Source organism: Crinia signifera, chromosome 5 (assembly GCF_055691185.1).
Source record: "Crinia signifera chromosome 5, ASM5569118v1, whole genome shotgun sequence".
Taxonomy (NCBI): domain Eukaryota; kingdom Metazoa; phylum Chordata; class Amphibia; order Anura; family Myobatrachidae; genus Crinia; species Crinia signifera.
This window is the reverse complement of record NC_139221.1, coordinates 222,369,209-222,396,107: the sequence shown is the minus strand read 5'-3', so window position 1 is coordinate 222,396,107 and position 26,899 is coordinate 222,369,209. Positions and strand designations below refer to the sequence as shown.

Genomic DNA, 26,899 nt, shown 5'->3' with positions numbered 1-26,899 from the left:
GTGTCTGGTTTCCTTACATCTCTTCAGTCCCACATGTGAGGAGGAGAAGGGTATCATCATGCCCCTATATATGTATCCACAGAAGTGTGGATCACTATGTGGGTGTTTACAGCTTGTTTTATGGGACACTATTGAAAACATCTTAAAACTATCATATCAAGTAACTTGTTTTAAGGGTTACAGGTTGAATAACTTAATTCATACTGTATGAGTTCATAGTTAAATGATTTAATAATGATTTTGTTGTCTGATATATGTATAAGGAAATTTGTTTGATAGAGTTGAGCTATTGAGCCAAGAACTATGCTGTTTTGTGCAAAGTTTGACTAGGAGTAGGATCGATTTAGGAATTGAGTAGTACAAACTGCTGCTTCAGTGAAATATTTAGCTCGATATAAGGTAACCCTGGACTGGCAACACACATTACACATTTAACAGAAAGACATTAACTTCTGTCAGTGTTTGGCAAGCATTTCTGCGAAGATAATGATCCTGTCATTTGTATCTCTGAATTCATTGGATGCCGTTCTGTGATTCACAGCATGGGATTTTTCTCATTGCTTCAACACTCAATTCTGACACATCTTCCTTTTTTATATCTTGTAATTGCTGCTCTTTATTATACATTTTTGAAATTGTTTAAGCACCAAAAAATATGTGGGTACCTGTAATACATTAACACAAATACTAAAGAGGAAATTTAACTACCAACAAATACCAATAGTCCAACCAAATCTGCATAATAGCCGTACTGTACAGCAGCCCAATCTTGCACAAAGGTGTTCACTATCCTATAGGGTACAAAGAACTTTCGTGCAAATCTGGCTTTCGGTGTTGCAATTTAATTCCCTACATTGTCCCTACATTGTCTGCCAGGTTTTGTCCTGGTAATGTCATATTCATTGGTCCCCTCTTCTTTTACATCACAACATATGTTTTTAACTTGTGAATTGCTTCCTTTTTGGGCTTTTGGCATTACCTTGTTGGCTGTTTGGACCCTGTGCTGGTTGCCAATATATGGGGGAACCCCTACTCATTTTGTACCCCATATTTTGGGAACCAGCACCGGGCCTTGAGCCTAGTGCTGGTTTTAGAAATCCTGGGGAGCCCCTATGTTTTTTTCACCTGAATTTCTAAAACCAGGTGCCTTTCTTTGAGCCCGGGGCATGCTATGCCCAGGAGGGGGGACCTTGTGCCGTTTTTTTTCTTTCACAAAACGCACATGTTCGTCATTGCATTTTTCATGCCTCAATTCGCATTCCATAAAATAGTCAATTTCTTAAAAAATTAGCAATTTCAAAAAATGCGATATGGTGCGATTTCAGAACTTTACTAAAAATTGCATCCTATGAAATGTCACCCATTGTATTTATTCTATGTACTGATAACAGATCAATGTTGAATTGCAATTGTTTATATTTTATTGTGTGTGTATTTTATATATACACTTTTTTTGTTGTTGTTTAATACTTTCATAATATTTGTTTTCTGTAGAGCAAGATTTTACGGATTTATTTTTTTCTTCTATTTTCTTAAAGGAGGAAAAGAAAGATGAGCCCAGAGACATCTGGACCATTCCCTCGGCTGCATACACTGTGCTAATGAGGTGCCTTCGGGAAGGGGTAAGGCTTCTTCACGGTACTTTCTAGATATTCTCCACTATAATAACCCCTCAGACATTATGTCCGAGCTGTAGCCTGCAGCTGTGCAGTATCTTGTCATGCGGTATAGCTCCAGAATTTAAATAGCACTAAGCAGGCAGTGGACCACTGCATGGATATGAAAGATAAGCTATGTTTCCCCACAGCTGAAAATTAACATGTTGTTAATTAACATAAAAACCAAGCAGTAGTAACTAAATGTTCTTTTGAGCACAGCTAATTGTAATTGGAAATGAGAAAGCCACAGCCTAGTGCAAGTTCATCAATATGAGAAGCTGTAATATAGAGTCTTTGCACATGCATGTGGCCAGTGGTGTAACAATGGCACTGGAGCCAAAGCGGTTGCTTGGGGGAGCCAGAACTGAGGGAGCACATGGTCTCTGCAGATTCCAATGTGTCTGGCCATCCGTATGGAATCTGCTGAAAAATGTGCCTCCAAAAATGTCCGCTGCCTTGGAGGACAGATGCTAGAGGTCTTAGGGACAAATGGATAAATACTAGAGATCATACTGGTTATCGTATATCTCTACCCGATAGTAGTATTCTCTCTGTGGAATATGTATGCGCTATATAAGAAACTGTTAATAAATAAATAAGCACGTAAACCCCTGGCAGTGAGAATGTAACCCCCTGCAAACGGGTATGGCAACTGGCATGTAACCCACTGGTAACAAGAAAAAGATCACTGGAAATGCCCCTACGGGCATGTAACTCCTGGCATCAAACATGAAACTCCTGTCAATGAGCATGAAACCCTGGCAATAAGCATTTAAGTAATAATAATACCAAAAATTGTATGAGGGGGACGTGGACACCAGAATTTTTTTTGGCAGGGGGAGGGTGTGCAAAATTTCTAGTTATGCCACTGCATGTGGCATATGACAAATGGCTCTTGTGAGGCTTTCTAAGGTGTAGACACATCAGGCGAGTGCAGCAGCACAGATATTTTTAATTACACACTTCTGACATGTTGCTGTAAATTGTTTCTTAAAATAAAATTTGCTTAACACTTAAATAGTGCATCCCCTCGGCAATAACATGTAATCACCATATAAAAAGATTGTTGTAGTAGTAAAAAAAGCCCACTTGACCTCGTTTCTGCTCTCGGCAAAGCCCAAGGCGAAAAGCATTCCTCCCTTGGCTAGGGAAATCTTGATAAACATCGTTCTTTTGACATGATTATAGCTTGCAGATAAATGTGAGAACATCGCAGAGGCTCAACACCAGAAATGATACAACCTCATGCAACCTCCTGGAAAACTTAAAGCAATTTTTGGATTCCTTCCAACATTCTGTAATGAACATGTACATAGCTGTCATTGTGTGACACGTCTGCTCTGAGATGTATGTAATAAATGCTCTAGTAATTTCCTCTGTTAATGCTAACCAATTTTGTGTTGATTCAGAACAGATTTTGACATTTAATAAGGTGTAGACACACCAGAGTTTATCCACAAACAATTTTCATTGTAATTATTGCCGCTCCCAAATAATTATCATATGCTTAGTTACAATGTGCAAGTATAGAGTTTCTACTAGTTACTTCAGAAATGAAGGACATGTTGACCTCAAATAAATACAGTTGTTTTAAAATAGCTGACCTAAAAGTGCTTTCTTGTAAAGCCTGTATGTTCTCTCTATGTTTTTGTGGGTTTGCTCCTAGTGCTTGGTGTTCACCTCACACACTAAAAATATACTGGTGGATTTATTGCCAAATAGATCCTTGGGGGTTAGATTGAGATGGTAGGGACTAGGAATCCGGTTGACTGGAAAAGCCTGGACAGCCTCGCGCTGTGGCACTGCCGCTGTCCAGCTTGCAGCGGGCCGCAGGCAATTAATGCTAGTAGCAATCCGACAGTGATGTCCCTGTGTTCTCGTACAGCGGTGGTAATTTTCTTGTGAATTTCTCAGCTCTCACACTCCCCCCCCACTGCTGTAGCCAAAGTGTATTTCCTGTCTGGGGCAGATTGTAAGGAGCTGTGTTACCACGTAAACATTCCTTCATTGTGTGCTGTGCATGGCAGGCAGGAGGTGCAACTGGCACCATGTAACCCTAGGTATTATATAATAGCACAGTAGTGATTGCTGACTGTGAGCCAAAAGTGCACTTACAGGGGAGCTGCTGTTCTACGCACACAGGCTGCCCTTTTACACCCAGCGGCATTGTTCCATCCCCATTCCCACCACATGGCAATGTCTTTCCCCTCCCACAGGGCTCTTACATGGTGGCATCAACCCTAAACCCTGCACTGTATAGCTAATCCCCATGGAAGCAATTTTGTGTAATGGGCATTATGGTGTGTGGCATTATGTGTAATGGGCATTATGTTTAGTGGGCATTTTTTGGTCTGATTGTGGGTCACACTCTGATCGTAGCTCTGCCCTCTTACTGAATTAAGTTCCGACCACTCGTTTTTTTGTGGTGGTGGTGGGGATCTCCAGGAATCGATGATGCATGAGGTGGCAACTGGCTGACCAACAACTATGCATGGACAAAGTGGCTACATTAACCTCTGCAAATGATATATATGATAGCGTGTCAGCTGTGATTTGTGTTGACTAAGACGTCCTAGAGTGCCGGCAATTACAGAGGTGTATATATATATATATATATATATATACATATATATATATATATATATATATATATATATATATATAATCCTCCAAATCTGCCGGCACTCAACCAAAAATAAAAAGCTTGCCCCAGGTGCCAAAGAAATAATTTACAACAATCCAAATCCCCAACTGGGGAAGAACTGGCACTCCGGAGACAGTGAGGCTGGTTTCACACACTCCGGCTCCTGCCAGACGGTGAAAACCCGCACGGCCAGGGAGCCGTGCCGCACACATTAGTTGTGAATGGACACTATTGTGTCCATTCACACGGGACGGCCACGACCCGGCCGCATGGTTGCAGCCGGATCCCGCCACTGGAAGGGACGGCTGCCGGGCTGTGGCCATCCCTTCCATGATAAACTAGTGTGTGCGGCACGGCTCCCTGGCCGTGCGAGATTTCACCGTCCGGCAGGAGCCGGAGTGTGTGAAACCGGCCTGAAAGGTGTATCACAACAAGTGTATTGGGAATGTTTCGGGGGATGAACCCCGTCCTCAGCTGTCGGTTGTGCTGAGGACGGGGTTTATCCCCCGAAACGTTCCCAATACACTTGTTGTGATACACCTTTCACCGTCTCTCTGGAGTGCCAGTTCTTCCCCAGTTGGGGATTTGGATATATATATATATATATATATATATATATATATATATCCAGGGAGAAGGTAGCACTCACTAATCCAAAGGTTTTTGCTGGGGTGTTACACTCAAGAATCCATTTTGTGGAAACTAATAGACGTGGGTACAGAAAGAGGCCACTCTCCAGACTGTTGAAAGTTTAGAACTGCATTTTATTTTTCAAATTTTTCAATAATGCTGCCACGTTTTTCTGGTCAACGTTTCGGCTCACATCAGAGCCTTTTTCAAGACTTGCAGACAGCTTAATATATGTGCAAATATACAAAAATACAAAAACATATAAGAAAACTGCATCAGTGCACTAGGTTGTATATAGACATAATAATAGGTATACTTCTAAATCACCAACAGCGCGATGTACCATATCACACTGTGGAAGTCTATCAAAAACCTCAATTAAAGAGCATATTTACATTTACAAACATGGGGACTTCCACAGTGTGATATGGTACATCTCGCTGTTGGTGATTTAGAAGTATACCTATTAATATGTCTATATACAACCTAGTGCACTGATGCAGTTTTCTTATATATTTTTGTATAGGTGCTCACGGCACGTATTTGCACATGTATTAAGCTGTCTGCAAGTCTTGAAAAAGGCTCTGATGTGAGCCGAAACGTTGACCAGAAAAACGTGGCAGCATTATTGAAAAATTTGAAAAATAAAATGCAGTTCTAAACTTTCAACAGTCTGGAGAGTGGCCTCTTTCTGTACCCATATATATATATAGTGCAGCCTGGCACTCCTCCAAATATGGCATCTGTCTTAGTGCCCTCTGGAACTGATGGGAACTGATTTGTAGATGGAATCACACAGCGGCACTCAGAGGACTTTTTAACAAAATTGTATTAAAGTATAACAAAATGCAGATGGTCCATCTGCATTCCCTCTGTGTTCATTATAGCACTGATATGCAAACCAGACCTGTTAGAAACACCACAGCAGACAGCTATATATATATATATATATATATATATATATATATATGTGTGTATATATATATATATATATTTGCAAAAAAGATGGAGAAAAACGCACCAATGAGCCAGATACAAACAACACTTTTACTTGTACTTATGCTCACATACATAGGGGTTTAAAATCATATGCTTGCCAGCCACATGAAACATCCGATATCTGCACGAGATGGTATGCCGGATACACAGGAAAGGAAGCCGCTCAGCCGCCGACCAAGGACCCACGGACTCAGCGCTCACCGCTCTCTGGACCACAGCCGCACATGCAGGATACACCGGTGGACAGATGGACGTCTCCACGTCGGACCAAGTTAGCCACGCCCAACGCGTTTCGTCAACAGGAAGGACTTCGTCAGGGGGTGTGTATATATATATATATATATATATGGAGAAATGTGCTATATAAATATATTTTCTTTGTGATCTAAAGTAGATACAATGTCATGATTAGTACATGATCTTTTATCTATTGGTGAAGTTGTTTTGGGTCTAATTGATAACATCTTGATTACTGTGTACTTAGTACATATAAGACTGTAATGAACACTTATACCGCTTTTAAATTGCACCTACAGTAATTACCAGGTTCATGCCTATTTGTTGCCTGTTCGACCCGGTAATCGGTGTGATCTGAAAGGGCTTACCGGGTCCAGCAACCTAGCATTATGAACAGGTAAAAAAAGCAGAGTTCTTAGCGGTCTGTTGCCAGGTTGATATACTGTGTGAATGGGTTATCTGTGTCAAGCAACCCAGTTCCCATTCACGCTGATGGAGGAGGCAGTGCTTGGATCAGCACCAGCTCCAATCGCTGCCTCCTCCCCTGCCCCCGAGGACCCTCCGCCATTCGCCCGCATGATGTCAGGGAACTGACAATATTGCCAGGTCGCTGAAGGGGCCAGAGTGAGCAAAATGCTGGTCGCATCAAGACTGAATCGTTTCAATGTCCCTACATTTTGCGATCTGAAAGCAGTATTAGTAATGTCTGTTGTACGCATTGTACTCGTAAATTGTAATTACCCTGCAGTATATCACTGAATGTAATGGCAGTAGTAGTGACTTGTACAACTAGCAAAGTTAGATAATATCTTACGCATTCATCCTTTAACTTTTGCCTTTCCCACTGAGTTGCATTTATAGTATAGCCAGTGGCCAATTTTCTCCTGGTTACATTTATCGGGATGCAGTGAAGATCCCGGCGGTCGGGATCCCGGCGGTCGGGATCCCGGCGTTCAGAATCCCGACCGCCGAAATCCTGACACATTCTCCCTCCGTGGGTGTCCACGACACCCCTGGAATGAGAATAAATTAGTGTGCCGAGCGTAGCGAGGCACCGGGCCCGCTGCGTGGCGAGCGCAGCGAGCCCGCAAGGGGGGGCGATCCCCGTCCCCCCCCTTGTCGGGATTTCGGCGGTCGGGATTCCGGCGTTGGGATTCTGAACGCCGGGATCCCGACCGCCGGGATTCAATACTGAATCCCATTTATCCTTTAAGCAGAGACCCCTCTCCACTAGTTTCATTTATGCTATGGCAAGTACCCATCTTCACAAACTTTTACATTTGTTTAGTATACAGTGCCCCCTTAGCATCCCCTATATGTACATTTCTGCTATTGGCAGTATTTAAATTGTATGTATATAAAATGTATGTATATAAATCTTAGGGCGGTTTACTATCTATCTTGCCAAATACATACATTTATAAGTTATGCAATGGTGCAGTACACATATGTGTCATACATTTTGCCTCAATGTAAAATGACTGGTAATCTGTCTAAATGTCATTCTTTGTAAGGAATTTAACAAGATACTTTAGAGAAAATCCAATACAAAGTTCTTGTTCTTAATTTTTATTTAAAATGTTCTGATCTTAGCAAGCATATTTCTATTTCAAACATTAAATATTAAACTAGTCACTCTATGGTGCTGCTAACTCAGCACTAACTATGGTCATTTATTCCCTCGTCTAACCTTAGGCAACTTACTCTGTCATAATAAAGACCTAATTGGTTGTTAAATTTATATGCATTTTGCAATTAAAACATTCAATTCATATATTAAATACATTATTCTTGAAAGAACTAGATTAGATGTCATCAACAAAATGCTAAATGACCCGGTATAAAGCAGTGTATTGTATAATCCAGATTGCATCCTTTTAATGTAGATCAAATACTTACATGATCTCTAGGTAGAAGTACAAACCCCCAATCTAAATAATTTAAATATAAATATTTTATTTATTAAGTTTCTCAATTTAGATAAATCACCATTTGTTCTGTAGCATATATGTCAATGAATTAAATTAAGAACTTTTGATCTCCAAATCTGTATTGTAAATTAAGTTTTGTAAACATACAATACATTAATAGTGATGCTGCATTTGTAATCATTTAATTTTTAGGACACACACATTAAAGTTTAAAATGGTTAACCAAATACTGAAGACTATGATGAACAGGCTTGGTGTGTGTAAAGACTCTTCCTTAGCTTATAACATGTCTCAGAGCCATATATTTAAGGCTCTAGAGCAGGCATGTCCAACGTTGGCCCTCCAGATGTTGTGAAATGACACACCCCAGCATGCTTTGCCATAGTTTTGCTATTAGAGAATGCTAAAACTATTGCAAAGCATGCTGGGATGTGTAGTTTCACAACATCTGGAGGGCCAACGTTGGACATGCCTGCGCTAGAGCTACAAAATTTTATATAACTAATCAATTTTCACTTCCTTTCTCTTGATTTTTCGCCTCATGCACAATGTTTTTATTGTTGATGATGCGTCCTGAATGGATACAAATTGTGCATGGGCTACCTGTCTCCAAATTAGGATCATAAAACTTCCTTGATTGTCAACATTATCTGTCCAATTGGTTCCAGTATCTCAGTGTTGGTCCAGTCTTTACCTGTTGGTAAAGATAAGCCATGGTGATTGTAGAGGTTGTATCCTTCAGATTTTATTTTACAAGTTAGTTCACTAAAGAATGTCATTACAGTATGTAATTATTAATTGTACGCAAATCATATTTGTGTTTAATATGACTTGCACATTATGCATTCAGCAAGTTTTTATTTAGCCTTTGATTTTCAATTAAGCCAAGTTCATAAAGATTTTTTTTTTTTTTTTACAATAAATTTATCTGCATAAAAATCTGATATTCAGGAATTATATTCAGGCTTTTGTTTTACATATGTATTTGCTCAAGCAGTATATATATATATTGTTGAGGCCAATATGGTTATCTATTTGTATCAAAGTGTTTGACCTTTTTCTTAATATAGTTTTTGTGTAGATAAAATACATTGTAGAGTGGCAAGGTTTTTTTTAGCTGGGATTCAGTCACTGGAATTCAAAAACCATTCAATTTTTTTTGCTTATACTATGTGAAAAATGAATGAGTGTGTTAAAATCGTATTGATTTGTTAGTGGTTATTGATAGGGTGTTGGCATACTCTGCAGCACTTTACAATTGAAAATGCACAAGGTTAAATACAAGGATATTAACAAATTAGGTACTGTAGATCTAAGTTTTACATCTAAAAAAATAAGAGTTTTATATTTAGGTTAATGCTAAAGATTGCAATGGAAAGTATGTTTATCAGGGTTATATATTAGATGGCTTTTTCAGCCCAAATAAACAATATTTTACATTTGAGTGAACTTAAGGTATATTAACTTAAAGCATATTACGATAAATTTTTTTAAGCCTAAGGGGGACAGAGTATCTTCCACAGTGGATGGATGATATTTAGAAGTGCGTCCACAGTACAAATGCGCTGTGGGAAAGGCACCACTGGCACACACCTAGTTACGGCCCTGCTTTAGGGGTAGCAACCATTTTTATTATGTCTCTCCATTTTCTAGAATCCAACAAATAAATTAGAGCATCTGGTTGGTTGCTACCAACACTATCACCCCTTTTCCATTTTAGAACTTTAGTAAATTCCTTAGTTTGCAGCAATGAAAACTGTGTTTTGTAGCTTCACACCTCATTAGTGTGCCAACACATTAAACTATTTGTTACAGACATATTAAAGCAATGTGTTGTACAGTAAGCCAGCTTGCCTCATTTGTTAAAGGCCTATTTGTTTTTTTTTTGAAAAGCACCATATTGTAGTAATAATGGGGCAGATGTATCATAGCAGCGCTTATCGCGCCGCTATGATACTTCCTGCTTCGCCTCAATAGCGAGGCGAAGCAGGAAGGGACATCGACAAGATGTATTAACATCTTGTCTGCCGAAGCGGGGGAGCGTTAACTCCCCCCTTCAGCGATGTCCCTTTCTGGAGATAGCGCATCAGTTAATACTGATGCGCTATCTCCTGTCCCCCGGCCGGCCGCACTGGGCATGCGCGGGATCTCGCTGTTCACGCGAGATCCCCAGCGCAGCCCACAGCTGACAGCAGGGACAGCGCTGTCCCTGCTGTTTAGATAAGGCTTCGCCAGCCTGATGCTGGCGAAGCCAAAGCCGGCTTCGTGCGGAACGGTCAGCGATGCTGACCGTTCATACATTCGGCTTGCTATCATAACGTGCGCTGATACCCTTCTCCCCCATAACGTCGGATAATACATCTGCCCCATTATCAGCTGTTTATCAATGTATGACTGAATGTCTCCTGCAATGATTTATTGAAGAGAATGAACATGTGTGTATTTAGTTTCCCTTTAAATGCCGATCTGATAAAATACTTGTATAACACTGTTTTGCAACTTTAAAATTTCATATATACGCTGGTTTCTCTTTAAGCATATTATCTCTATGATATGTCCATCAATGCTGATGTTGAATTGTGTAGGCTGATCCATTGACTATACAATCACTTCTCTCCCTACTGAGATATGTTCTCACGTTCCCTTTGCTACGAGCCATATTAAACGTGACATGCTTCGAACCATTTCTGTTGAACTGCGGATGCATGTACATTTAAAATCTCATGTTTCATTAAATGTCTAGAGAAAAATTGTTAGGACTTATTCTAAGGAGGATTGGATCATTTTAAACTGTATTATGAGCATTTGTACATGAATGTTGATGTTCTTTCACCGTACCACATTTTGTTGGTTTACAAGCATATATTTAATAGTATATTGCATTTTCTCAGAAAATTATATTCAAATATTAATCACATGCAATATTAAATTGTTAGTATGTAAATGGCATAGGGGAGCACTGCTGCATGGACACCTGACAGCCGAAAGGCTCTCTCCCTGCCTTCCGGCTGTCAGTCTGTGGCTGCCGCTCACGCTTGCTGATAAATTGCTCCCGCCTGGTCCCAACCCTGTTGTGCGTGACATGATGTCACGCAGCCCTAAACCATTTAGCCTATGCTCACCACCCACAGCCTACATTGTGTCACCTGCTTTCCTGCCTGCTTGGTGCAGGCATGACTTAACTCCATCCCTTTCGCCTCCCCTCTGCACACTGGTAGGTGACTGACCGTGTGCTGTATTATTATCTTTGTTTTTGTGAGGGAGTTATGTGCTGTATTGTATGTGGGGGAGAGGCCCTATGTGCTGTATAATTATCTGTGTGGGGGACAACCTATGTGCTGTATTATAAGTGGTGTGCCCTATGTGCTGTATCATTATCTGTTAAGATTGACCTATATGCTGGATTATGTAGGGAGAGGGCTATTTGCTGCATTATTCTCTGGGGGGACCTATTGTCTGTGTATTACTATATGTGGGGGGACCTACGGTATGTGCTGTATTATTGGGTGGGGACTTATGTGCTGTATTAGTCATTGGGTGTATGAGCTATATTAATTTCTGGGGGGCAGGGGTTTGGGGCGCTGTATTGCCCCTGCAGTTTAGGCCCTGTCTCCACACAGGCCCTGTCTCCGTGACCGGTGTGATGCGATGATGCTATATTTTGTATCGTGTTGTGTAAGGCCCATTACCGTGTTTGGTGTAAGGGGAATTACGTTGCATAGAGTATAGTTTCCATGGCATTATGGAGTGGCGGATAGTGTAACTGGCATAGCAATGTGTGGCGTATAGTGTAAGGAGCTTTAATACACCAGGCATATAGTGTAAGGGGCATTACAGTGTGCCATATAGCGTATGGTGTATTGAAGTGTGTGAGGTATAGTTAAGTGGCCTTACGGTGTGTGGCGTATAGTGTACGCTGCATTACGGTGTGTGGCATACAGTGTAAGTGGCATTATGGTGTGTGGCATATAGTGCACGCTGCATTACGGTGTGTGGATTACAATGTAAGTGGCATTACGGTGTGGTGTATAGTGTAAGGGCAATTATGGTGTGGACTATAGTGAAGGGTGCATTACTGTGTGTGGCATAACAGTTTTTTTCCTTCTGTTGTTTCAAGTCTGAATTATAGTGTGTGAATTGGGAGTACTTCTTTCCTTTTCTTATGGAATTTCACTTATGCATTTCTTTTAATGTTGTAGTGACAATAATAAATGATTTGATTTTACAGTAAATGAGGCAGAAGAAGCTGGTAGACTGGGCATATGCAGTAGCTCCGCTCTGTCCCTTACATTGTGTGATTTGGTGGCAGCTCTATTGATCCAGTGCCAGATTAAGCCTTCGGGGGGCCCGGGGCACTTTAGACAGGGGGGCCCCCTTGCACTTGTCATTACTGGCCTTAAACTGCATGGGAGAATATTACACAGAGTAAAGGCAGTATAAACTTGGTCAATGGGTAACTGCAGAGTGAATATATATGTCCCTCTGCACCTTATTCTGGACTGTAGGAGACCTCACAGTCCCATAGCTGCCTCTGATTAAAACCCCTCCCATGACTAGGCTGCTGCTGCTGTCCTCCATGGGCTTGCAAAGCATGTAATGAGCTCTACCAATCAGAGCTCAGCACAGACCTCTCAGCCTCTGCCCTCTTGTGCAAAGTGTCATGGGACTTAGTCAACTCCCAGTAATGCACTGCACACTTGTGCAGTCAATGTGCCTTGGCACCCAATGCTCAACAACATTAATCATTGACACATTGGCAGATAGGTGAAGCTGCAGCACTACCCCACTCCCATGCACAAAACCTTTAGCTAAATACATGCCAACCACAGGGGGCCCCTACTAGCTATAGGAGGAGGGGGTTTCCGGGCAGCCAGAACCCCCTGCGTTTGCCTATGCAACTATATCCATTTGCATCATTGCATGAGTACATGAAAGTGCAAGTTTGTCAGCAAATAGATTCCTCAGAGTGCACACACTTGTCGTCCTCACTAATACAGACCTTGTCAGCACCTTCAGACACCTCTGCTTTTCTGCAGAAAGCTGCTGACACTGCTCAGTGTGCTCTATATTCCTGAATTCAGCTGTGGGAAATGTGTATTTGCAACTGTCATTATGTGCACATATAGTTATGTGTGTGGGTATAAGTATATATAGAAAATATAAAATGTGTGTTTTTACAATATCATTTTTAATTTGGATCTGATGTGGGCATTGCACATTTCCATGATATATGCTTATGCCCATCCATAGTTTAACATCACATTAATGTCTCATGCATGGTGGATCTTTTCTTACAGTGTTTTTAGCACACTGATGTTTAACACATGCTAATCTGTGAAGATCATTGTAGTAATTAATAAGCTCCAGGAAAACTGCTTTGCTTGGTTAAGTCTCCTGAAGCTTAAGGGGACTGCATTTTATAAGGAAATCAATGTTGAAGTATACTTTGCCTTTATGCCTCACTTTCCTCCCCACCTTTTCCTATAACCAAGACTATACAGTACTTGAAATTGTATTGGTTTTATTTATTTTTATCAGATCTTCTTTGGCTTTTAACATACAGTAGGGTACAGTAGCGTGTTCAAGGGGGGATTAAATGGAGGGGATCACCAAATACAAGCAATCCATGCGGTTTAACCCCCGCACCAGTTGCTTACCCTATTCAAAGCGCCAGGGAAATCCTTGCTGTCAGAGGATTCCCCCAACAGCGAGGCTCGCGGCTAATGCAGGGAGCCCGCTATATTTATTCCACGAACCTCGCTGTTTTAGCGGCTGCATACGCTATTTCCCCCTTGCTCCAAAAACCTAGAGAGGGGGAAACGGCGTGTGCAGGGGGGTCCATTGAAAACTGGCACTGCGACCTGTGACATTGAGCAGGCAGCACTGCTCGCTGTCACAGCTCGCAAAAAGCATTTAATACAATCAACATGTACTGTATGTTTTCTTCTCCAAATGCAAGGACCCATTATCTGATTTTCTTTTGTTGTTGTATTATGTTTAAAACATTTGTGCACAAACATTTTAGTATTCTATTAAAAGTTTTTTGAAACAATGAAAGCAACGTTAATAGTAGAAGGTGTCTTTTTATCATACCATTCATCTTATTACCTCATTGTACATATTCTAGGACACCTCATACCCGCCAGACTCAAAACCTAGTAATGTTATTTCATGTTTTACAACTACACAATGCAGCTTTGATGTCCTCAAATATCCCTACTGTACCTAAATGTGTGTATGTTTTTTAAAAAAATTCTATCTTTGCATGGGGATCTGGACCATCTTATCTGGTGACTGATTTTGCAAAGGGCTTCAATAGGTAAATATGTCCTTACATCAAGACCTTCTTAATATTGGGTTTCTAAATTAGATCTTTCCTCTAAATTCCAAATCAATGGTCAGTGTCTGCAGGGCCAAAACTAGGATTTGACATGCTGAAGCCGGAGGCAGACCTGAAGGCACGTCAGTAACAGTGGTGACAGAAATGCAGTGTGGTGATGTGCACGAGGGAAATATGAATAACCAGAAAACATGAGATGTACAAAACATGAGATGCACAATATATGCTACACGGGTGGTAATGAAGAAAATAGGCTGTATAGGCAAGCAGTAGATGGATTTATTGTGGTAATGCACAACAATACTGCCAAAGGTATGCAAGTGGGGATGGGGTATGGTGGGCTGCTGAGCATCGGGGTGGTTATGGTGGGCTGCTGGGCAGCGGGATGGGGGTGAGTTCACAGTCCAGATCTGAGGGGAGAGAGAAATGTCAGTCACAATGGGGGTGGGTTAGTGCACAGGGGTGGTGGTGATGAGGGGCTGGCGTTCCGTCCCCTCCGCAGTGCACCTCTCACCTGTGTTCACCGCTGCAAAGTTCCTCTGGGTCCCGGCTGTTCTGTCCGCTTGTGAAGTCCTTCTTGCCGGAGCTCGTTCAGCGCTGTGGCTGTGTGGCGAGCCCGGCTCCACAGTGCCTGAGCGGGATTGTCACTTCCGGGGTTGCGGCGCGGGGTTTCGCCATCACCCGGCGTCACTGTCCTGTCGGCTCCTGTGCGCTCAACTCCCTGTCGGGAGGAGACTTAGGTGGATGGGGTAGTAGCTTGAAAGAATGGTGTTAGAGGGGTAATTCTCCTACGTGTGTCGGCTTCCTAGCCTTCTATATAATGAGCAGAACTCGCCGAGGATGCCCCCCCATCCAGAGCCCGGCTTGCTTTAACCCCCTAATTACAAAAGCTGTGTACATGGTGATTCTTATAAGTGATTTTGACTACATCGTCAAAATCACTTATACGGTTTGCAGTGGGCAGCAGCAATGCGCGGCAGTGACATCGCGACTTTGACTAAGCAAAATTGCTTCATCAAAATTGTCCAGCCTCCAGTCCAGTATGCACCCCTTAAGGGTTTCTTTTCTCAAGTCTCATTTGTCGAATTGCTATTTATATTAGATTAGAAGATTTGATTAATCACTCTCATTGCCAGCTTCCCGAGGACCAGTGGTGTTACTAGGCGTGTACGGGGAGTGCGGCCCACTACGGGTGTCACCAGTTTCTGGGGTGACACCAAAATCAGCAGCCGCGGTCAGAGCTGTTTTGCCCAGGGCGCTGCACTGCACAGTGCACTGCAGGCTGCCACTGCGGCTGAGTACGGCGTCGGGCTCGCTGGCTGCCAGTGAGAATGACTGACAGCCAGGCTGCGAGCGGCGCACAGGGCGGGTCGGCGGGGACTGGCATGCCCGCACTGCGCAGGGAGGCTGGGCTGGAAGTGTCCGAGTAAGTGTTGTATAATTGCCATCACAGTGTGGGGTGTAATGGGCATCATGGTGTGCGGCGTATTGTGTAATGGGCATCATGGTGTGTGGTGTAATGGGCATCATGGTGTGTGGTGTAATGGGCATCATGGTGTGTGGCTTATTGTGTAATTGGCAACACAGTGTGTGGCATAATGTGTAATTGGCATTACGGATAAACAGTGTTTAATGATTTAAGTAGCCTGTAAAAATGCAGGGAAGAACTAAGCTGGACTGATCAATCAATGAATCTATACAGCACTGCTATAATACTGGAAGGTACAGGCCAAGCCCCCTTCTGATAGGCCACGCCCATTTCCCCCCCGGCTCGCGTCTGGCCCCGCACAAGCTTCCAGTCTACAGCTTCCAGGGTATGGGGGGAAGGGTGGTGATACCATGAGTTACTACACCGGGTGACACCAACCCTAGTGACGCCACTGCTGATTACACCACATAGCAGACCTTCCTCTTTCAGTATTCCCTATAGAATAGGTATCCACTTTTGTGTATTCTGTGCTGAACATTTCTACAGCTCTTTAGACGCCTGAATACTGTATCTAAATGCTCATTATAAAACTTGAACAGATACATTTTAAAAACGATGGGAAATGTGACTGGACTGCCCTGCAGCCTCTCCCTACTGCACTGTAAAATGGTCCTTCTTCCCCTTACAATCATTTTTTCAGGAGCTCTGTGACTTTTATTATCCATACAATTTTATAGAAGTTTTATTATTATTTTTTTGGGAACATACAATGATGGTCAATTTACAATTTTCTAATTTTACAAGAAAAAAGAAACTAACACACACATACACAAAAAAAAACAGGGAGGACTAAAACAAAACCTGGCAACTCCAAAGACCATGACTATGGATACTGAAGTGTGACCGGCAATGTCGCAAATAGAAATATAAGCGGCATCAACTGGCAAGAGACAGGTGTTGCCAAAAATAATCAACAGGGTGAGAGAAATAACAATGAGACATAAAACAAAACATTAATATCTAACCATCTAAACAGCAGCCAGCTCCGAAATCCAAGCTATCAACCCATCCATGGACCGATCCAGCCATCCAGCAAAAAGCATAAAGGAGAGAGGAAAAAAGGATATGGATAAGAGGAAAAAGGAGAGCTCATGTGGAGGGGTAATTGGGGTCATGATAACTAGATGGTAATCGGGACCCTATTCTGAAGTATCTGTAAATTATACTACGAGGTGGATTGTAAGCATGTCTGGATCGCTGTTTTAGTCCTGGGTGGCAAGATCTGAATGTACTTATCCCAACATTGGAATAAGGCTGCAGTCATAGATTCCTTATTGAGAGATGCCTCCAGCCAGACCATAGTAAATAGGAAGAGTAACCTAGACGTTGCCATCTGGAGAGAGGGGCCAGGGTATGTATCCATTGCTGTAGAATGGCCTTTCTACAAACAGCTGATAAAATCACCAGGAGTTTTTTTTATCATGTTTTGGGGTAGAGATCTGGTCTGCAACATATCCAAACAGTGCCCATGCTTCATTATATTGATAGTTCAATTTCAATGAGGAGGCTGCAAAGTTATGTAGGGCGTTCCAAAAGGTCTGGATGTGTGGGCAAGTCCACAGACAGTGATACAGGTCTGCCTAATGGGAGTGGCATTTAGGGCAGTCAGCGGAATCAGCAGTACCCGGTATCAGGTGACAACGTTTAGGGGAGAAGTAAGCCCGGTGGAGGATTTTGTAAGACATCTCCTGATATGAGCTAGCGGGAATAAGCTTGAGGTTTAAGAGAAATGTATCTAAGATGTTCTCAGGATTTAGCGTCATGGCCTGTGAGGCCCACTTGTGAAGTCCAGGAAGGTCTGAGTCAGGGTCAAGTTCGGGGCGAATACGCACATATAATGTAGAAATGGAATGTGTGCAGGTACAAATGACAGAATCAAGGGGGTTTATAACGTCTTGGGGTTGCAGTCTGGGGAGTATTGACTGTAGGTAATGTGTGGCTTGGAAGTAAGCAAATTTATTTTGTGGTAGCAGGTGAAATCGTGACACAGCTTTGTCAAAGATTACTGGAGTATGTGAAGTGTTTAATAAATTTTGCAGAGTCAGAATTCCTGAAGAGCGCCAGGCAGTAAAGGGGGACATGGTTTCACCGTTATGGAATCCTAAATTGCCGGCAAGGGGGAGGGATAAAGAGAGAGAGATAATAACACTGCAGATGCATGGATTTCCTGGCACATCTCCATGCGTAAATAGTGGAGGATAGAAGGAGGTTATCCTATTGGGTGGACTTTAATTGAGAGGGTTTAGCGTGTAAAATAAAGAGAAAGGGGTTAGGAAAGTTGGGAGTCTAATGATACATCTGTAAAAATGTTAGCTTCAGTAATCCAATCCACTGTGAAACGGAGAATACATGCCAGATGGTAATATTTAATGTTAGGGAGATTGACTCCCCCTCTCTGGGTGGTTTGTGTTAATTTGTAAAGACTAATTCTAGTTTTTTTTTTAAATTCCAAATTAATTTAGAAACCATGGCGTTAAGGGAGGACACATCAGATTTAGTAAGTAGGACTGGGGCCATTGGTAAGAGGTATAATAGTTTGGGAAAACTAGCCATCTTAAAGAGGTTACTTTGAGGGGTAAGTTCTGCCATAGAGTAAGTTCTGTTTTAATTTTTGAATAACAGGAGTAATGTTACATGTGTATAGACATTTTCCTTATGTGGGTGTGGGTGGTAGTACAATACCCAGGTAAGTAATATGAGAGGTGGCCGATTTTATTACTATTATTTTAAGTAATGTAGTCAGAATTGTATAATTCCCAGCAACCATTGCTCTGATAAAAATGAATCACAAGAACAGCAAAGCATAGACAGAAGCAGAAGAGACCAGACATACTGAAGATCTGCTGCCAAGCACCAGTAATAAATATAATAAATGTGCAAACACAACTTTAAAAAAATTTGTACATTTTTTTAAGGAAAATGTTTAGTGAATGTTCACAGTTTTTGCAGATATATGTAATTTGTTTCCCTGTGTAAGAGAGTCAGGGAAACAGGGAAGAGGATCTGGGGTAAATGGTAAGGTGCAGCAGCTGGGAGGTCACAAACCAGTCCAATACTGTGTTGCAACTCGCCTCAGCCAGTTTGATTAGTCAATCAAACAAAACAGAAATAAAGCATCAAAATAAATCCTTGCCTAGCTCACTAAATAAAACCATAGTTGAACCATACCCATTAAAGTTTGTAGCAGTTTGTAGTTGTAGAACTTCACAGTACAGTATCTCCTTTCCCCCTCACTACCAGGGACAGATTCTATAAGCTTTAAAAGTGATAAAATGGAGAGTGATAAACAGCCAGCCAATCAGCTCCTATCTGCCATGTCACAGACTGTGTTTGAAAAATGTCAGGCAGGAGCTGATTGGCTGGCTATTTATCACTCTCTATTTTATCACTTTTGAAGCTTAGAGAATCCGGCCTCCAGTCTGGCAGCCTTTTCTTTTTTTTTTACTTCAACACTTTTTTTTTATTTTTCATTTTCATCTACACATATACATAAATAAAAAAATCAGACATAAAAGAACACATATACATAGGAACAAAAAAAAAAAAAAAAATTTAAATTACACAAAATAAGATTTTATATAGATAAAAAAATCAATATACATTTAACATAAAAATATCCAGGCAGATGAATAGACCAGAGAACCTTGGCTCAGTCATCTACATAAATGCTATGGAGAGACATGAGATCAGAGTTCTAACCTCATTACCCTTTTTCTCCCTTACTTCTATCTCTCCTTCTCCCTACCCGCCCTCCTCTTTTCTTTCCCTACCCTCCCTCTTCCCTTCCTTTACTTCCCTATTTCTGTGCCCTCTCTCCCTAATTGTAGTGTGTCTTAAATATGTGATTACTTTGTGATTGTTCGGCGCACTTACTGTGTGCGTGTGTATTTAGTGTTTATTTATGTGCTTTTTGTGTGTGTCTGATGTGTTTCTTGTGTGTTTTTTATGTGTTTCTTGTGTTTATTATGTTCCCTATTCTTCTATATATATGTGTACCTTGTGTTCTTGTGATTCGTGAGGTAAACTTAATTAGTTAATTTACCACTTCCCTTCCCCCCTCCCTCTCCACCCTCCCTTATTTCTGACCCCATCTCTCTTCTACCTTATCCATACACCCCTGATCATTTCCATCTGAGCGAAAAAAAAAAAAAAAAAAAAAAACAACACACAAAAAAAAAAAAAAAAAAAAAACCCCTCCTTCACCTTCTTTTCTACTTAGACTATACATTTTGACTTTATATTCCTTTGGCCGGTTTACATTTCACTTTTAGGTTTATCTTTAACCCCTTTTTTTAACACCAGCCAACATTAAAGATTCAACATAAATTTTTTTTTCCTTTTTTCATCTTTTAACCAAGGAGCATGGACATTTCATCGGTCTATACATACTTTCAATCATATACCTATTCATGTGCTCCTCTTTCAAACATTAAATCAACTTTTAAATTATATCCTCCCCTCTACCCAGTCCGGCTGTACACCACCTATCCCACTTCTCATTAAATCTGTATATGGCTCCTCTAGTTTTAAACATATGTCGTTCGTGCCGTACCACATCGTTGACTAATGCTCGCCATTTATGGATATTTGGAGTTTCTGTTGTGTGCCAGTTCCTGGCTATTATCACCTTAGCCATTGTAGTAAGGCACAACACGTACTTATACATAACCTTTGAATTTGTTTCCTCTATTCCAATTCCAAAAAGACACACTAATAGGTCTATCTCAGGTAACCTTGAGGCTGTAGTCCGTATATCTCTCCAAACCTCTTTCCAAAATTTATATATATTTGGGCACTCCCACACCATGTGCCAGAATCCTGTATTTTCTTTTTGACACCTAGGGCAGTCAGAGTTATCTCTAAGGCCTGCTTTTAGAAGGGATGCCGGCGTCCAATATACCCTATGCAGTATAAAAAAGGATATCTGCCTAAATCTAATGCATGGGGTTGTATTTTCCATAGATTCTAATATCTGATTCCACACCTCCCCCGTAACCGGACCAATATCCACTTCCCATTTTATCCTCAATTTTTTTATTTGGTCTGATTCATCTTTTTCATTTATTACCGCGTATAGAGCCGACATCCTTCCCTTTCGCCCTACCCTTAGTAACAATTTTTTTACTGGAGAGTCCAAAATTACCGGTGGCCCTTCTCGAAACTCGGCTGTTATCGCATGCCTTAACTGAAAATATCTGAATAGTGCCCTGTTTGGCACACCAAATTCATCTTTTAATTGTTGAAATGTTTTAATCATATTTTCGCTAAATATCTGTCCCAGTTCTATCACCCCATAACTAACCCATATATTATCCTCTGATAATTTCTGTAATTCCGGATATCTATTATTGAACCAGATTGGGGTTGACCCATCTCTGGCGGACCAATTATATAAGGAATGAGCAAATTTCCATATCATTAACGCTTGTCTAAGTATATGCGGAAACCTACCCGGTGTTAGACCGGCCAGCAGAAATTGAAGAGGCGAAAAGGGAACAGAAGAAAATCTTTTTACCTGTTCAGCAATAAAACTTATCATTGTTGTATCCAGAGTGCCCTTTGCCCAATCCGACAAATACCCCAGCTGTGAGGCTACATAATAAAGTCTCAGGTTGGGCAACCCCAGACCTCCCATTCGTTGTGTCTTATACAGTGTCTTAATTGAGACTCTGGCTGGGCGATTATTCCATATAAATGATAGCATTATATTTTCTATCTTTTTAAATATTTGCTTCGGTATATATATCGGGGAATTCTGTAGTACATATACAAATTTGGGCTGTATAGCCATTTTAACCATGTTAATGCGACCCAGAACCGATAGTGGTAATTTCCTCCAGGCCTGTGCCCTTTCTCTAAAACTCGCCGCTATCGGATCTATATTTAGTGACACATATTCACCCACCTGTGATGTAATCCAGATTCCCAAATATTTAAATTTTGTAGTCCATACAAGTAGTTGACTTGCCCTCTCTACTTCCGGGATCTTGCCTGATATGGGAAAAATATTCGATTTCTCCCAATTTATTAAGAGGCCAGAGAACACTCCAAACGTTTTTATTAACTGGAGCGCAACTTTAAGCGATCCTTCTGTATCTCGCAGGAACAGAAGGGTGTCATCCGCATACATGGCTACTTTGTCTTCGATTTCCCCAATTTTAATCCCATGGACCTCTTCCTCATCTCTCAATAAGCACGCCAATGGTTCAATGGCAAGAGCGAACAATATTGGGGAGAGGGGGCATCCCTGCCTTGTCCCTCTACCCAATGAGAACGCTTCAGATGTATAGCCATTTATCGTCACTCTTGCTCTTGGAGCTAAGTACAACATCTGTATAAGCCTTATAAACTTTGGTCCAAATGCAAATTTCTTGAGTACCACCCACAGATACCTCCATTCGACAGAGTCGAAGGCCTTGGCGGCGTCCAAGGACACCACCACTGCCCCCGACTCTGCCGAATCCTCATTCTGTAAATGACAAAATAATCTCCTTAAATTGTGGCTGGTTGATTTTTCTGGCATAAAGCCCGTTTGATCCGGATGTATTAAGGACCTAATACTTTTATTTAGTCTAGTTGCCACTACTTTAGCTAATATTTTTATATCTGTTGTTAATAATGAGATAGGTCGATAGGATTCCGGAGTTGTGGGGTCCTTCCCTGGTTTTATTAATGCTATAATATTTGCCTCCATCATAGATGGAGGAAGTGATCCCTCTTTCATCAGGGTATTGAATAGATCCAGTAAATATGGAGCAAAAAAGCTCCTGAATGTTTTATATACCTCTGATGGAAGTCCATCACACCCAGGTGCTTTTGAGGTCGGGAGTGCTGATATTGCCTCTTCTATTTCCTCTATTTTAAAAGGAACCTCCAAAGCCTCTGCCTCTGTATTTGTCAGATTGGGCAACCTCACCCCCTCCAAATAGTCCGCAAGCTGTCTATCCGAATATGTGGCTTTAGATGTATATAAAGAGGAGTAAAAATCACGAAAAACTGCTGTCACCTCAGCCCCAGAGTAACACATGCGTCCTTCCGTGTTCCTTACTCCCTGGATTATATTACTTCCGACTGAATCGGCTCTTGACAAATATGCCAGATAGCTTCCATTCATCTCGGCGTGGAGATATTTCTCATGTCCAGAGAAGAGAAGCTGTCTCCTGGATTTTTCATACAAATAATCCACCCATTTTTTCTGCGCTTCTCGCCACAGTATTCTATGCTCTTCTAACTGGGAGTTTATATATTGAAGCTCAAGCTGTTTATTGATGGTCTCCAGTCTCTCTTCCTCCCTTCTACTATTTATCTTGATTTGGGATATACTTTTAATGAAGAGACCCCGTAAATATGCTTTGAAGGCATCGTGTCTAGTCATGGGATCTGTTTCTATTTTATTTTTGGTCTGGAACTCTTTACATAGTGTAACTACCTCTTGCCCCTCCCCCATAAGGGTTAGCCAAAAGGCATTAAGTTTCCACATTTTCTTACCCTGATCCTTATTTGTCTCTATGATAAGGGATATGGGTGAGTGATCCGAGATTCCTCTCGGGAGATAATCTATCTGAGTTACATCTGGCATTAAATCGGGTGTGAGTAGCACCAGGTCTATTCGGGAGAGGGTATGGAAAGTCGCTAATTAACAGGAGAACTCTCTAGCATCTCTATTTCTTTCTCTCCATGCATCTACTAGTCCCATTTCTGTAACAAATCGTGAGAAAGTTGTGGGTGAAGGGATCTGGGTATTTTTTAGTGTTGTTTCTCGCCATCTATCCAATGTCCCATCCATAACATTGTTAAAATCCCCTATGCATATTATCGGGGTTGTTGGTGACATTGAGATAAATTTAATTGCTTGTCGCATTACTTCGTTTGTATATGGCGGGGGAACATACACAGCCAATATATGCAGCAGTTTGCGATTGACGTGTGCACGGAGAAAAACATATCTCCCCGACACATCAATCTCACTCCGCTCCATTTGAAACTGGACCGATTTTTTGATAATTACAGATACCCCCCTTGCATTGCTGGAGAAGGTGGAATTATACACGTGGCTTACCCATGGTTTTTTTAATGCTAATACTTTACTACCCACCATATGGGTTTCTAACAAGCAAATTATATCAGATTTATATTTCTTTATTTGTGACATAACCAATGATCTCTTGATTCTGTCCCCCATTCCCCTCACATTCCATCCTAGTACATGGGTTTCACCTCTCCCCATCCTGCTTATACTTAGTCAGTAAACTGAACCAAAAGAGGAAGAATGAAGGGAGAAAAAAAAAGAAAAAAAAAGAAAAGCTCAATATACCAAGGAGACAGACCGCGACCAGCGGTATATCTCTCCCATATTTCCTCCCTCCCTTCATAATCACCTTTCTGCTTATTAAACACTGTATATATATATATATATATATTTTTGTACTTTTTGCAACCTTTTCCGATCAGTTTTTTGTACACGCTTCCTTCTATACTTAAACTTCCATAGTCTATTTACCATATGATGAAAGATAATAAGAAAATTAAAAAAACAGAAAAAACATAAAGAAATAAACCCTTCCCTTACCCTCCCTGTATAACCTTTTAAATCTAAGGCATACCTATACCCCCCATCCAATATCGCACCAAAATCACAAAAAATTAAATATAAAAAAGAAAAAACACTTATAAAATACAACAGATTAACTTTTGCATTAGGGGATAAGGGCATATAAATATACCCCTATGCTATCTACAGTAGGATCTCCTCCATTTACACTTTATACTGGACCCTGTTTTTTACCATAATCCAATGGTGGAAAAGAGAGCTAAGGGAGGAGAGGGGGACCAGCAAACTATCCCCGTCTCCCCTCCCCACCTCCCCCACCACCGGGCGCAGAAAAAGCAAGTATCAAAACCAATTCTACATCATAGTATTACTCATATCCTTCAAATTTACACTACACCAATTTAGCTAAAATAGCTGTTTTAGTGTTTGCTAATTGGTTGTCTCTCAAGCCAATTCTCCGCTTCTTTTGGCGATGGAAAAAAATGAGTGGCATTGTCATGTACCACCCTTAATTTGGCTGGGAATAACATGGCATACTGAATGCCTCTATCTCGTAGCTTTTTCTTAATTTGTATAAACTGTGAGCGGTTCTTCTGCACTTCTTGAGCAAAATCCGGAAACACCATGATGTTTTGTCCGTCTATTTGTAAAGGGCCCTTTACACGAGCCAACTGCAGGACTGCATCTCGATCTTTATAGTTTAGGCATCTTGCTATGATTGTTCTGGGGGGCGCACCAGGTGGAAGTGGGCGGGCCGGCAGTCTATGTGCCCTTTCTATAGAGAATTGGGGGGTGAATGCTGCTTTTCCAAATTGATTAATAAGCCAATTTTCGATAAAACTTTCTGGTGTAGCACCTTCTGCTTTTTCTGGTATTCCAATGAATCTAATATTATTACGTCTAAGACGACCTTCGATGTCGGCCATCTTGGTTTGCATGTTGTTTATTTGCACGGACATTTCTGTCACTTTTGTTTGTAGAGGGGTTGTTATATCCTCTAATGAGGAGATACGGTGCTCAGTTTCGGTCACTCTATCCCTGATTTTCTGCATGTCCTGGCGCACCAATGATACATCCACCTGCACTTGCCCAATCTTTTCCATCACTCGCTGTTCTGAGATTGCTATGGCTTGCAGGATCTGCTGGGTAGAGTGCTGCTGATCAGAGGGTTTAGGGGTTTCACTTTCAACTACTGAGGTTGATAGGCTAGTTTCCCCTTGTTTTGCTTGCGCAGAGCGTGTGTACTTCTCCAATTTTGCTGCAGCTGCCGCTGCTGCTGCTGCTGCTGCACCTCCTTTTACCATCTTGAATTTTTAGTGTAGTGGTATTTTGATATAGTGCTCAGATGGATCAACTTGCCTCCTTAACACCCAGTGTCAATATATAGGCTGGTGAAATATATTGGTTCACCCCAAAAAAGAAGGGAGAAAGAGGAAAGAAACAACAAAAAAAAAAAAAAAAAAAAAGGAAAAGTTCCACTTTATCACTGTAGCACACTCTGTAATACTAGTGTCCTTGCTCCTTCTCACCCCAGCCACATTGATATCCTCCAGCAGCAAATTCCCAGCTAATTAAACAGCCACCTCTCAGTGCTACCAGCACTTTTCCCCTTATGTCTTTGGGGACTACAACCCCCACAATTCACTTTACCACCTGCTGGTGCCTTCCCCTCTGCGGTTCTTGGAACCCCGATCTATACCTTATATGTGTAAGGTGCAGGCATCAATCCGTCCAGTCTCCGGGACCCCAAATAAACCCAGCCTCCTCCTCGCCGCTTTCTCACTCCAGTGTGCAGCAGCGTTTTCTTCCCGATACAGCCGCACAGTCAGCCCAGCCGCCGGGTCACAGGGAAGCAGGCACTGACGCGGCCGGAAGTCCAGCGCGGCTCAGCAGACGGCGCGTGTGTAGCAGCCAGCACCCTCCTCCGTCTTGGGGCAGAAAAACGCCCGTCCAGGTCCCGCTTCTCCCGCTGCCTGCCGTGGCTCCACTCCGGCCGCCTGTCCCTCCGCTTGCAGGTATTTCCCCTCCTTAACTACCGCTCACAGGCCAGGGCGCAGGATTTTAGCCTTCAGTTTTTCTGGAGGAGACGCAGCTCGTGCTGCTTACTCCATACTGCTCCTAGCCACACCCCCCAGTCTGGCAGCCTTTTCACAAAACTCACAGGTAGGGGCACTGATTAGCCTTCTGTGAGGCTAACAGCCCAAACACTGGAACTGGGCCTAATGGATGGTGAACCCTCCATCTCTTCAACCATCCACCCAAAATATAAAACATATGTTAGATACCATTACTATACTGTACCAGTGACTAGGTCACATCTGTTTGAAAAATAAAAATAATATTTAAAAAGGGCATCATTTCCAGTTATGTAACCTTGAATTATTAGTTTATTTATGCCCTTGAATTTTTGTGCTAATGTG

General features: G+C 41.7%; 1 protein-coding gene across 1 annotated transcript in view; it reads left to right on the top strand.

Annotated features, from left to right (window-relative positions):
- The window catches only part of ULK4 (unc-51 like kinase 4), a 704,158-nt gene that overhangs the window by 153,099 nt on the left and 524,160 nt on the right, over positions 1-26,899 (top strand). The window contains exon 19 of the mRNA XM_083188569.1: positions 1,539-1,622. Coding sequence (XP_083044695.1) covers positions 1,539-1,622 — 84 coding nt within the window. The remainder of the gene's footprint in view (positions 1-1,538; positions 1,623-26,899) is intronic.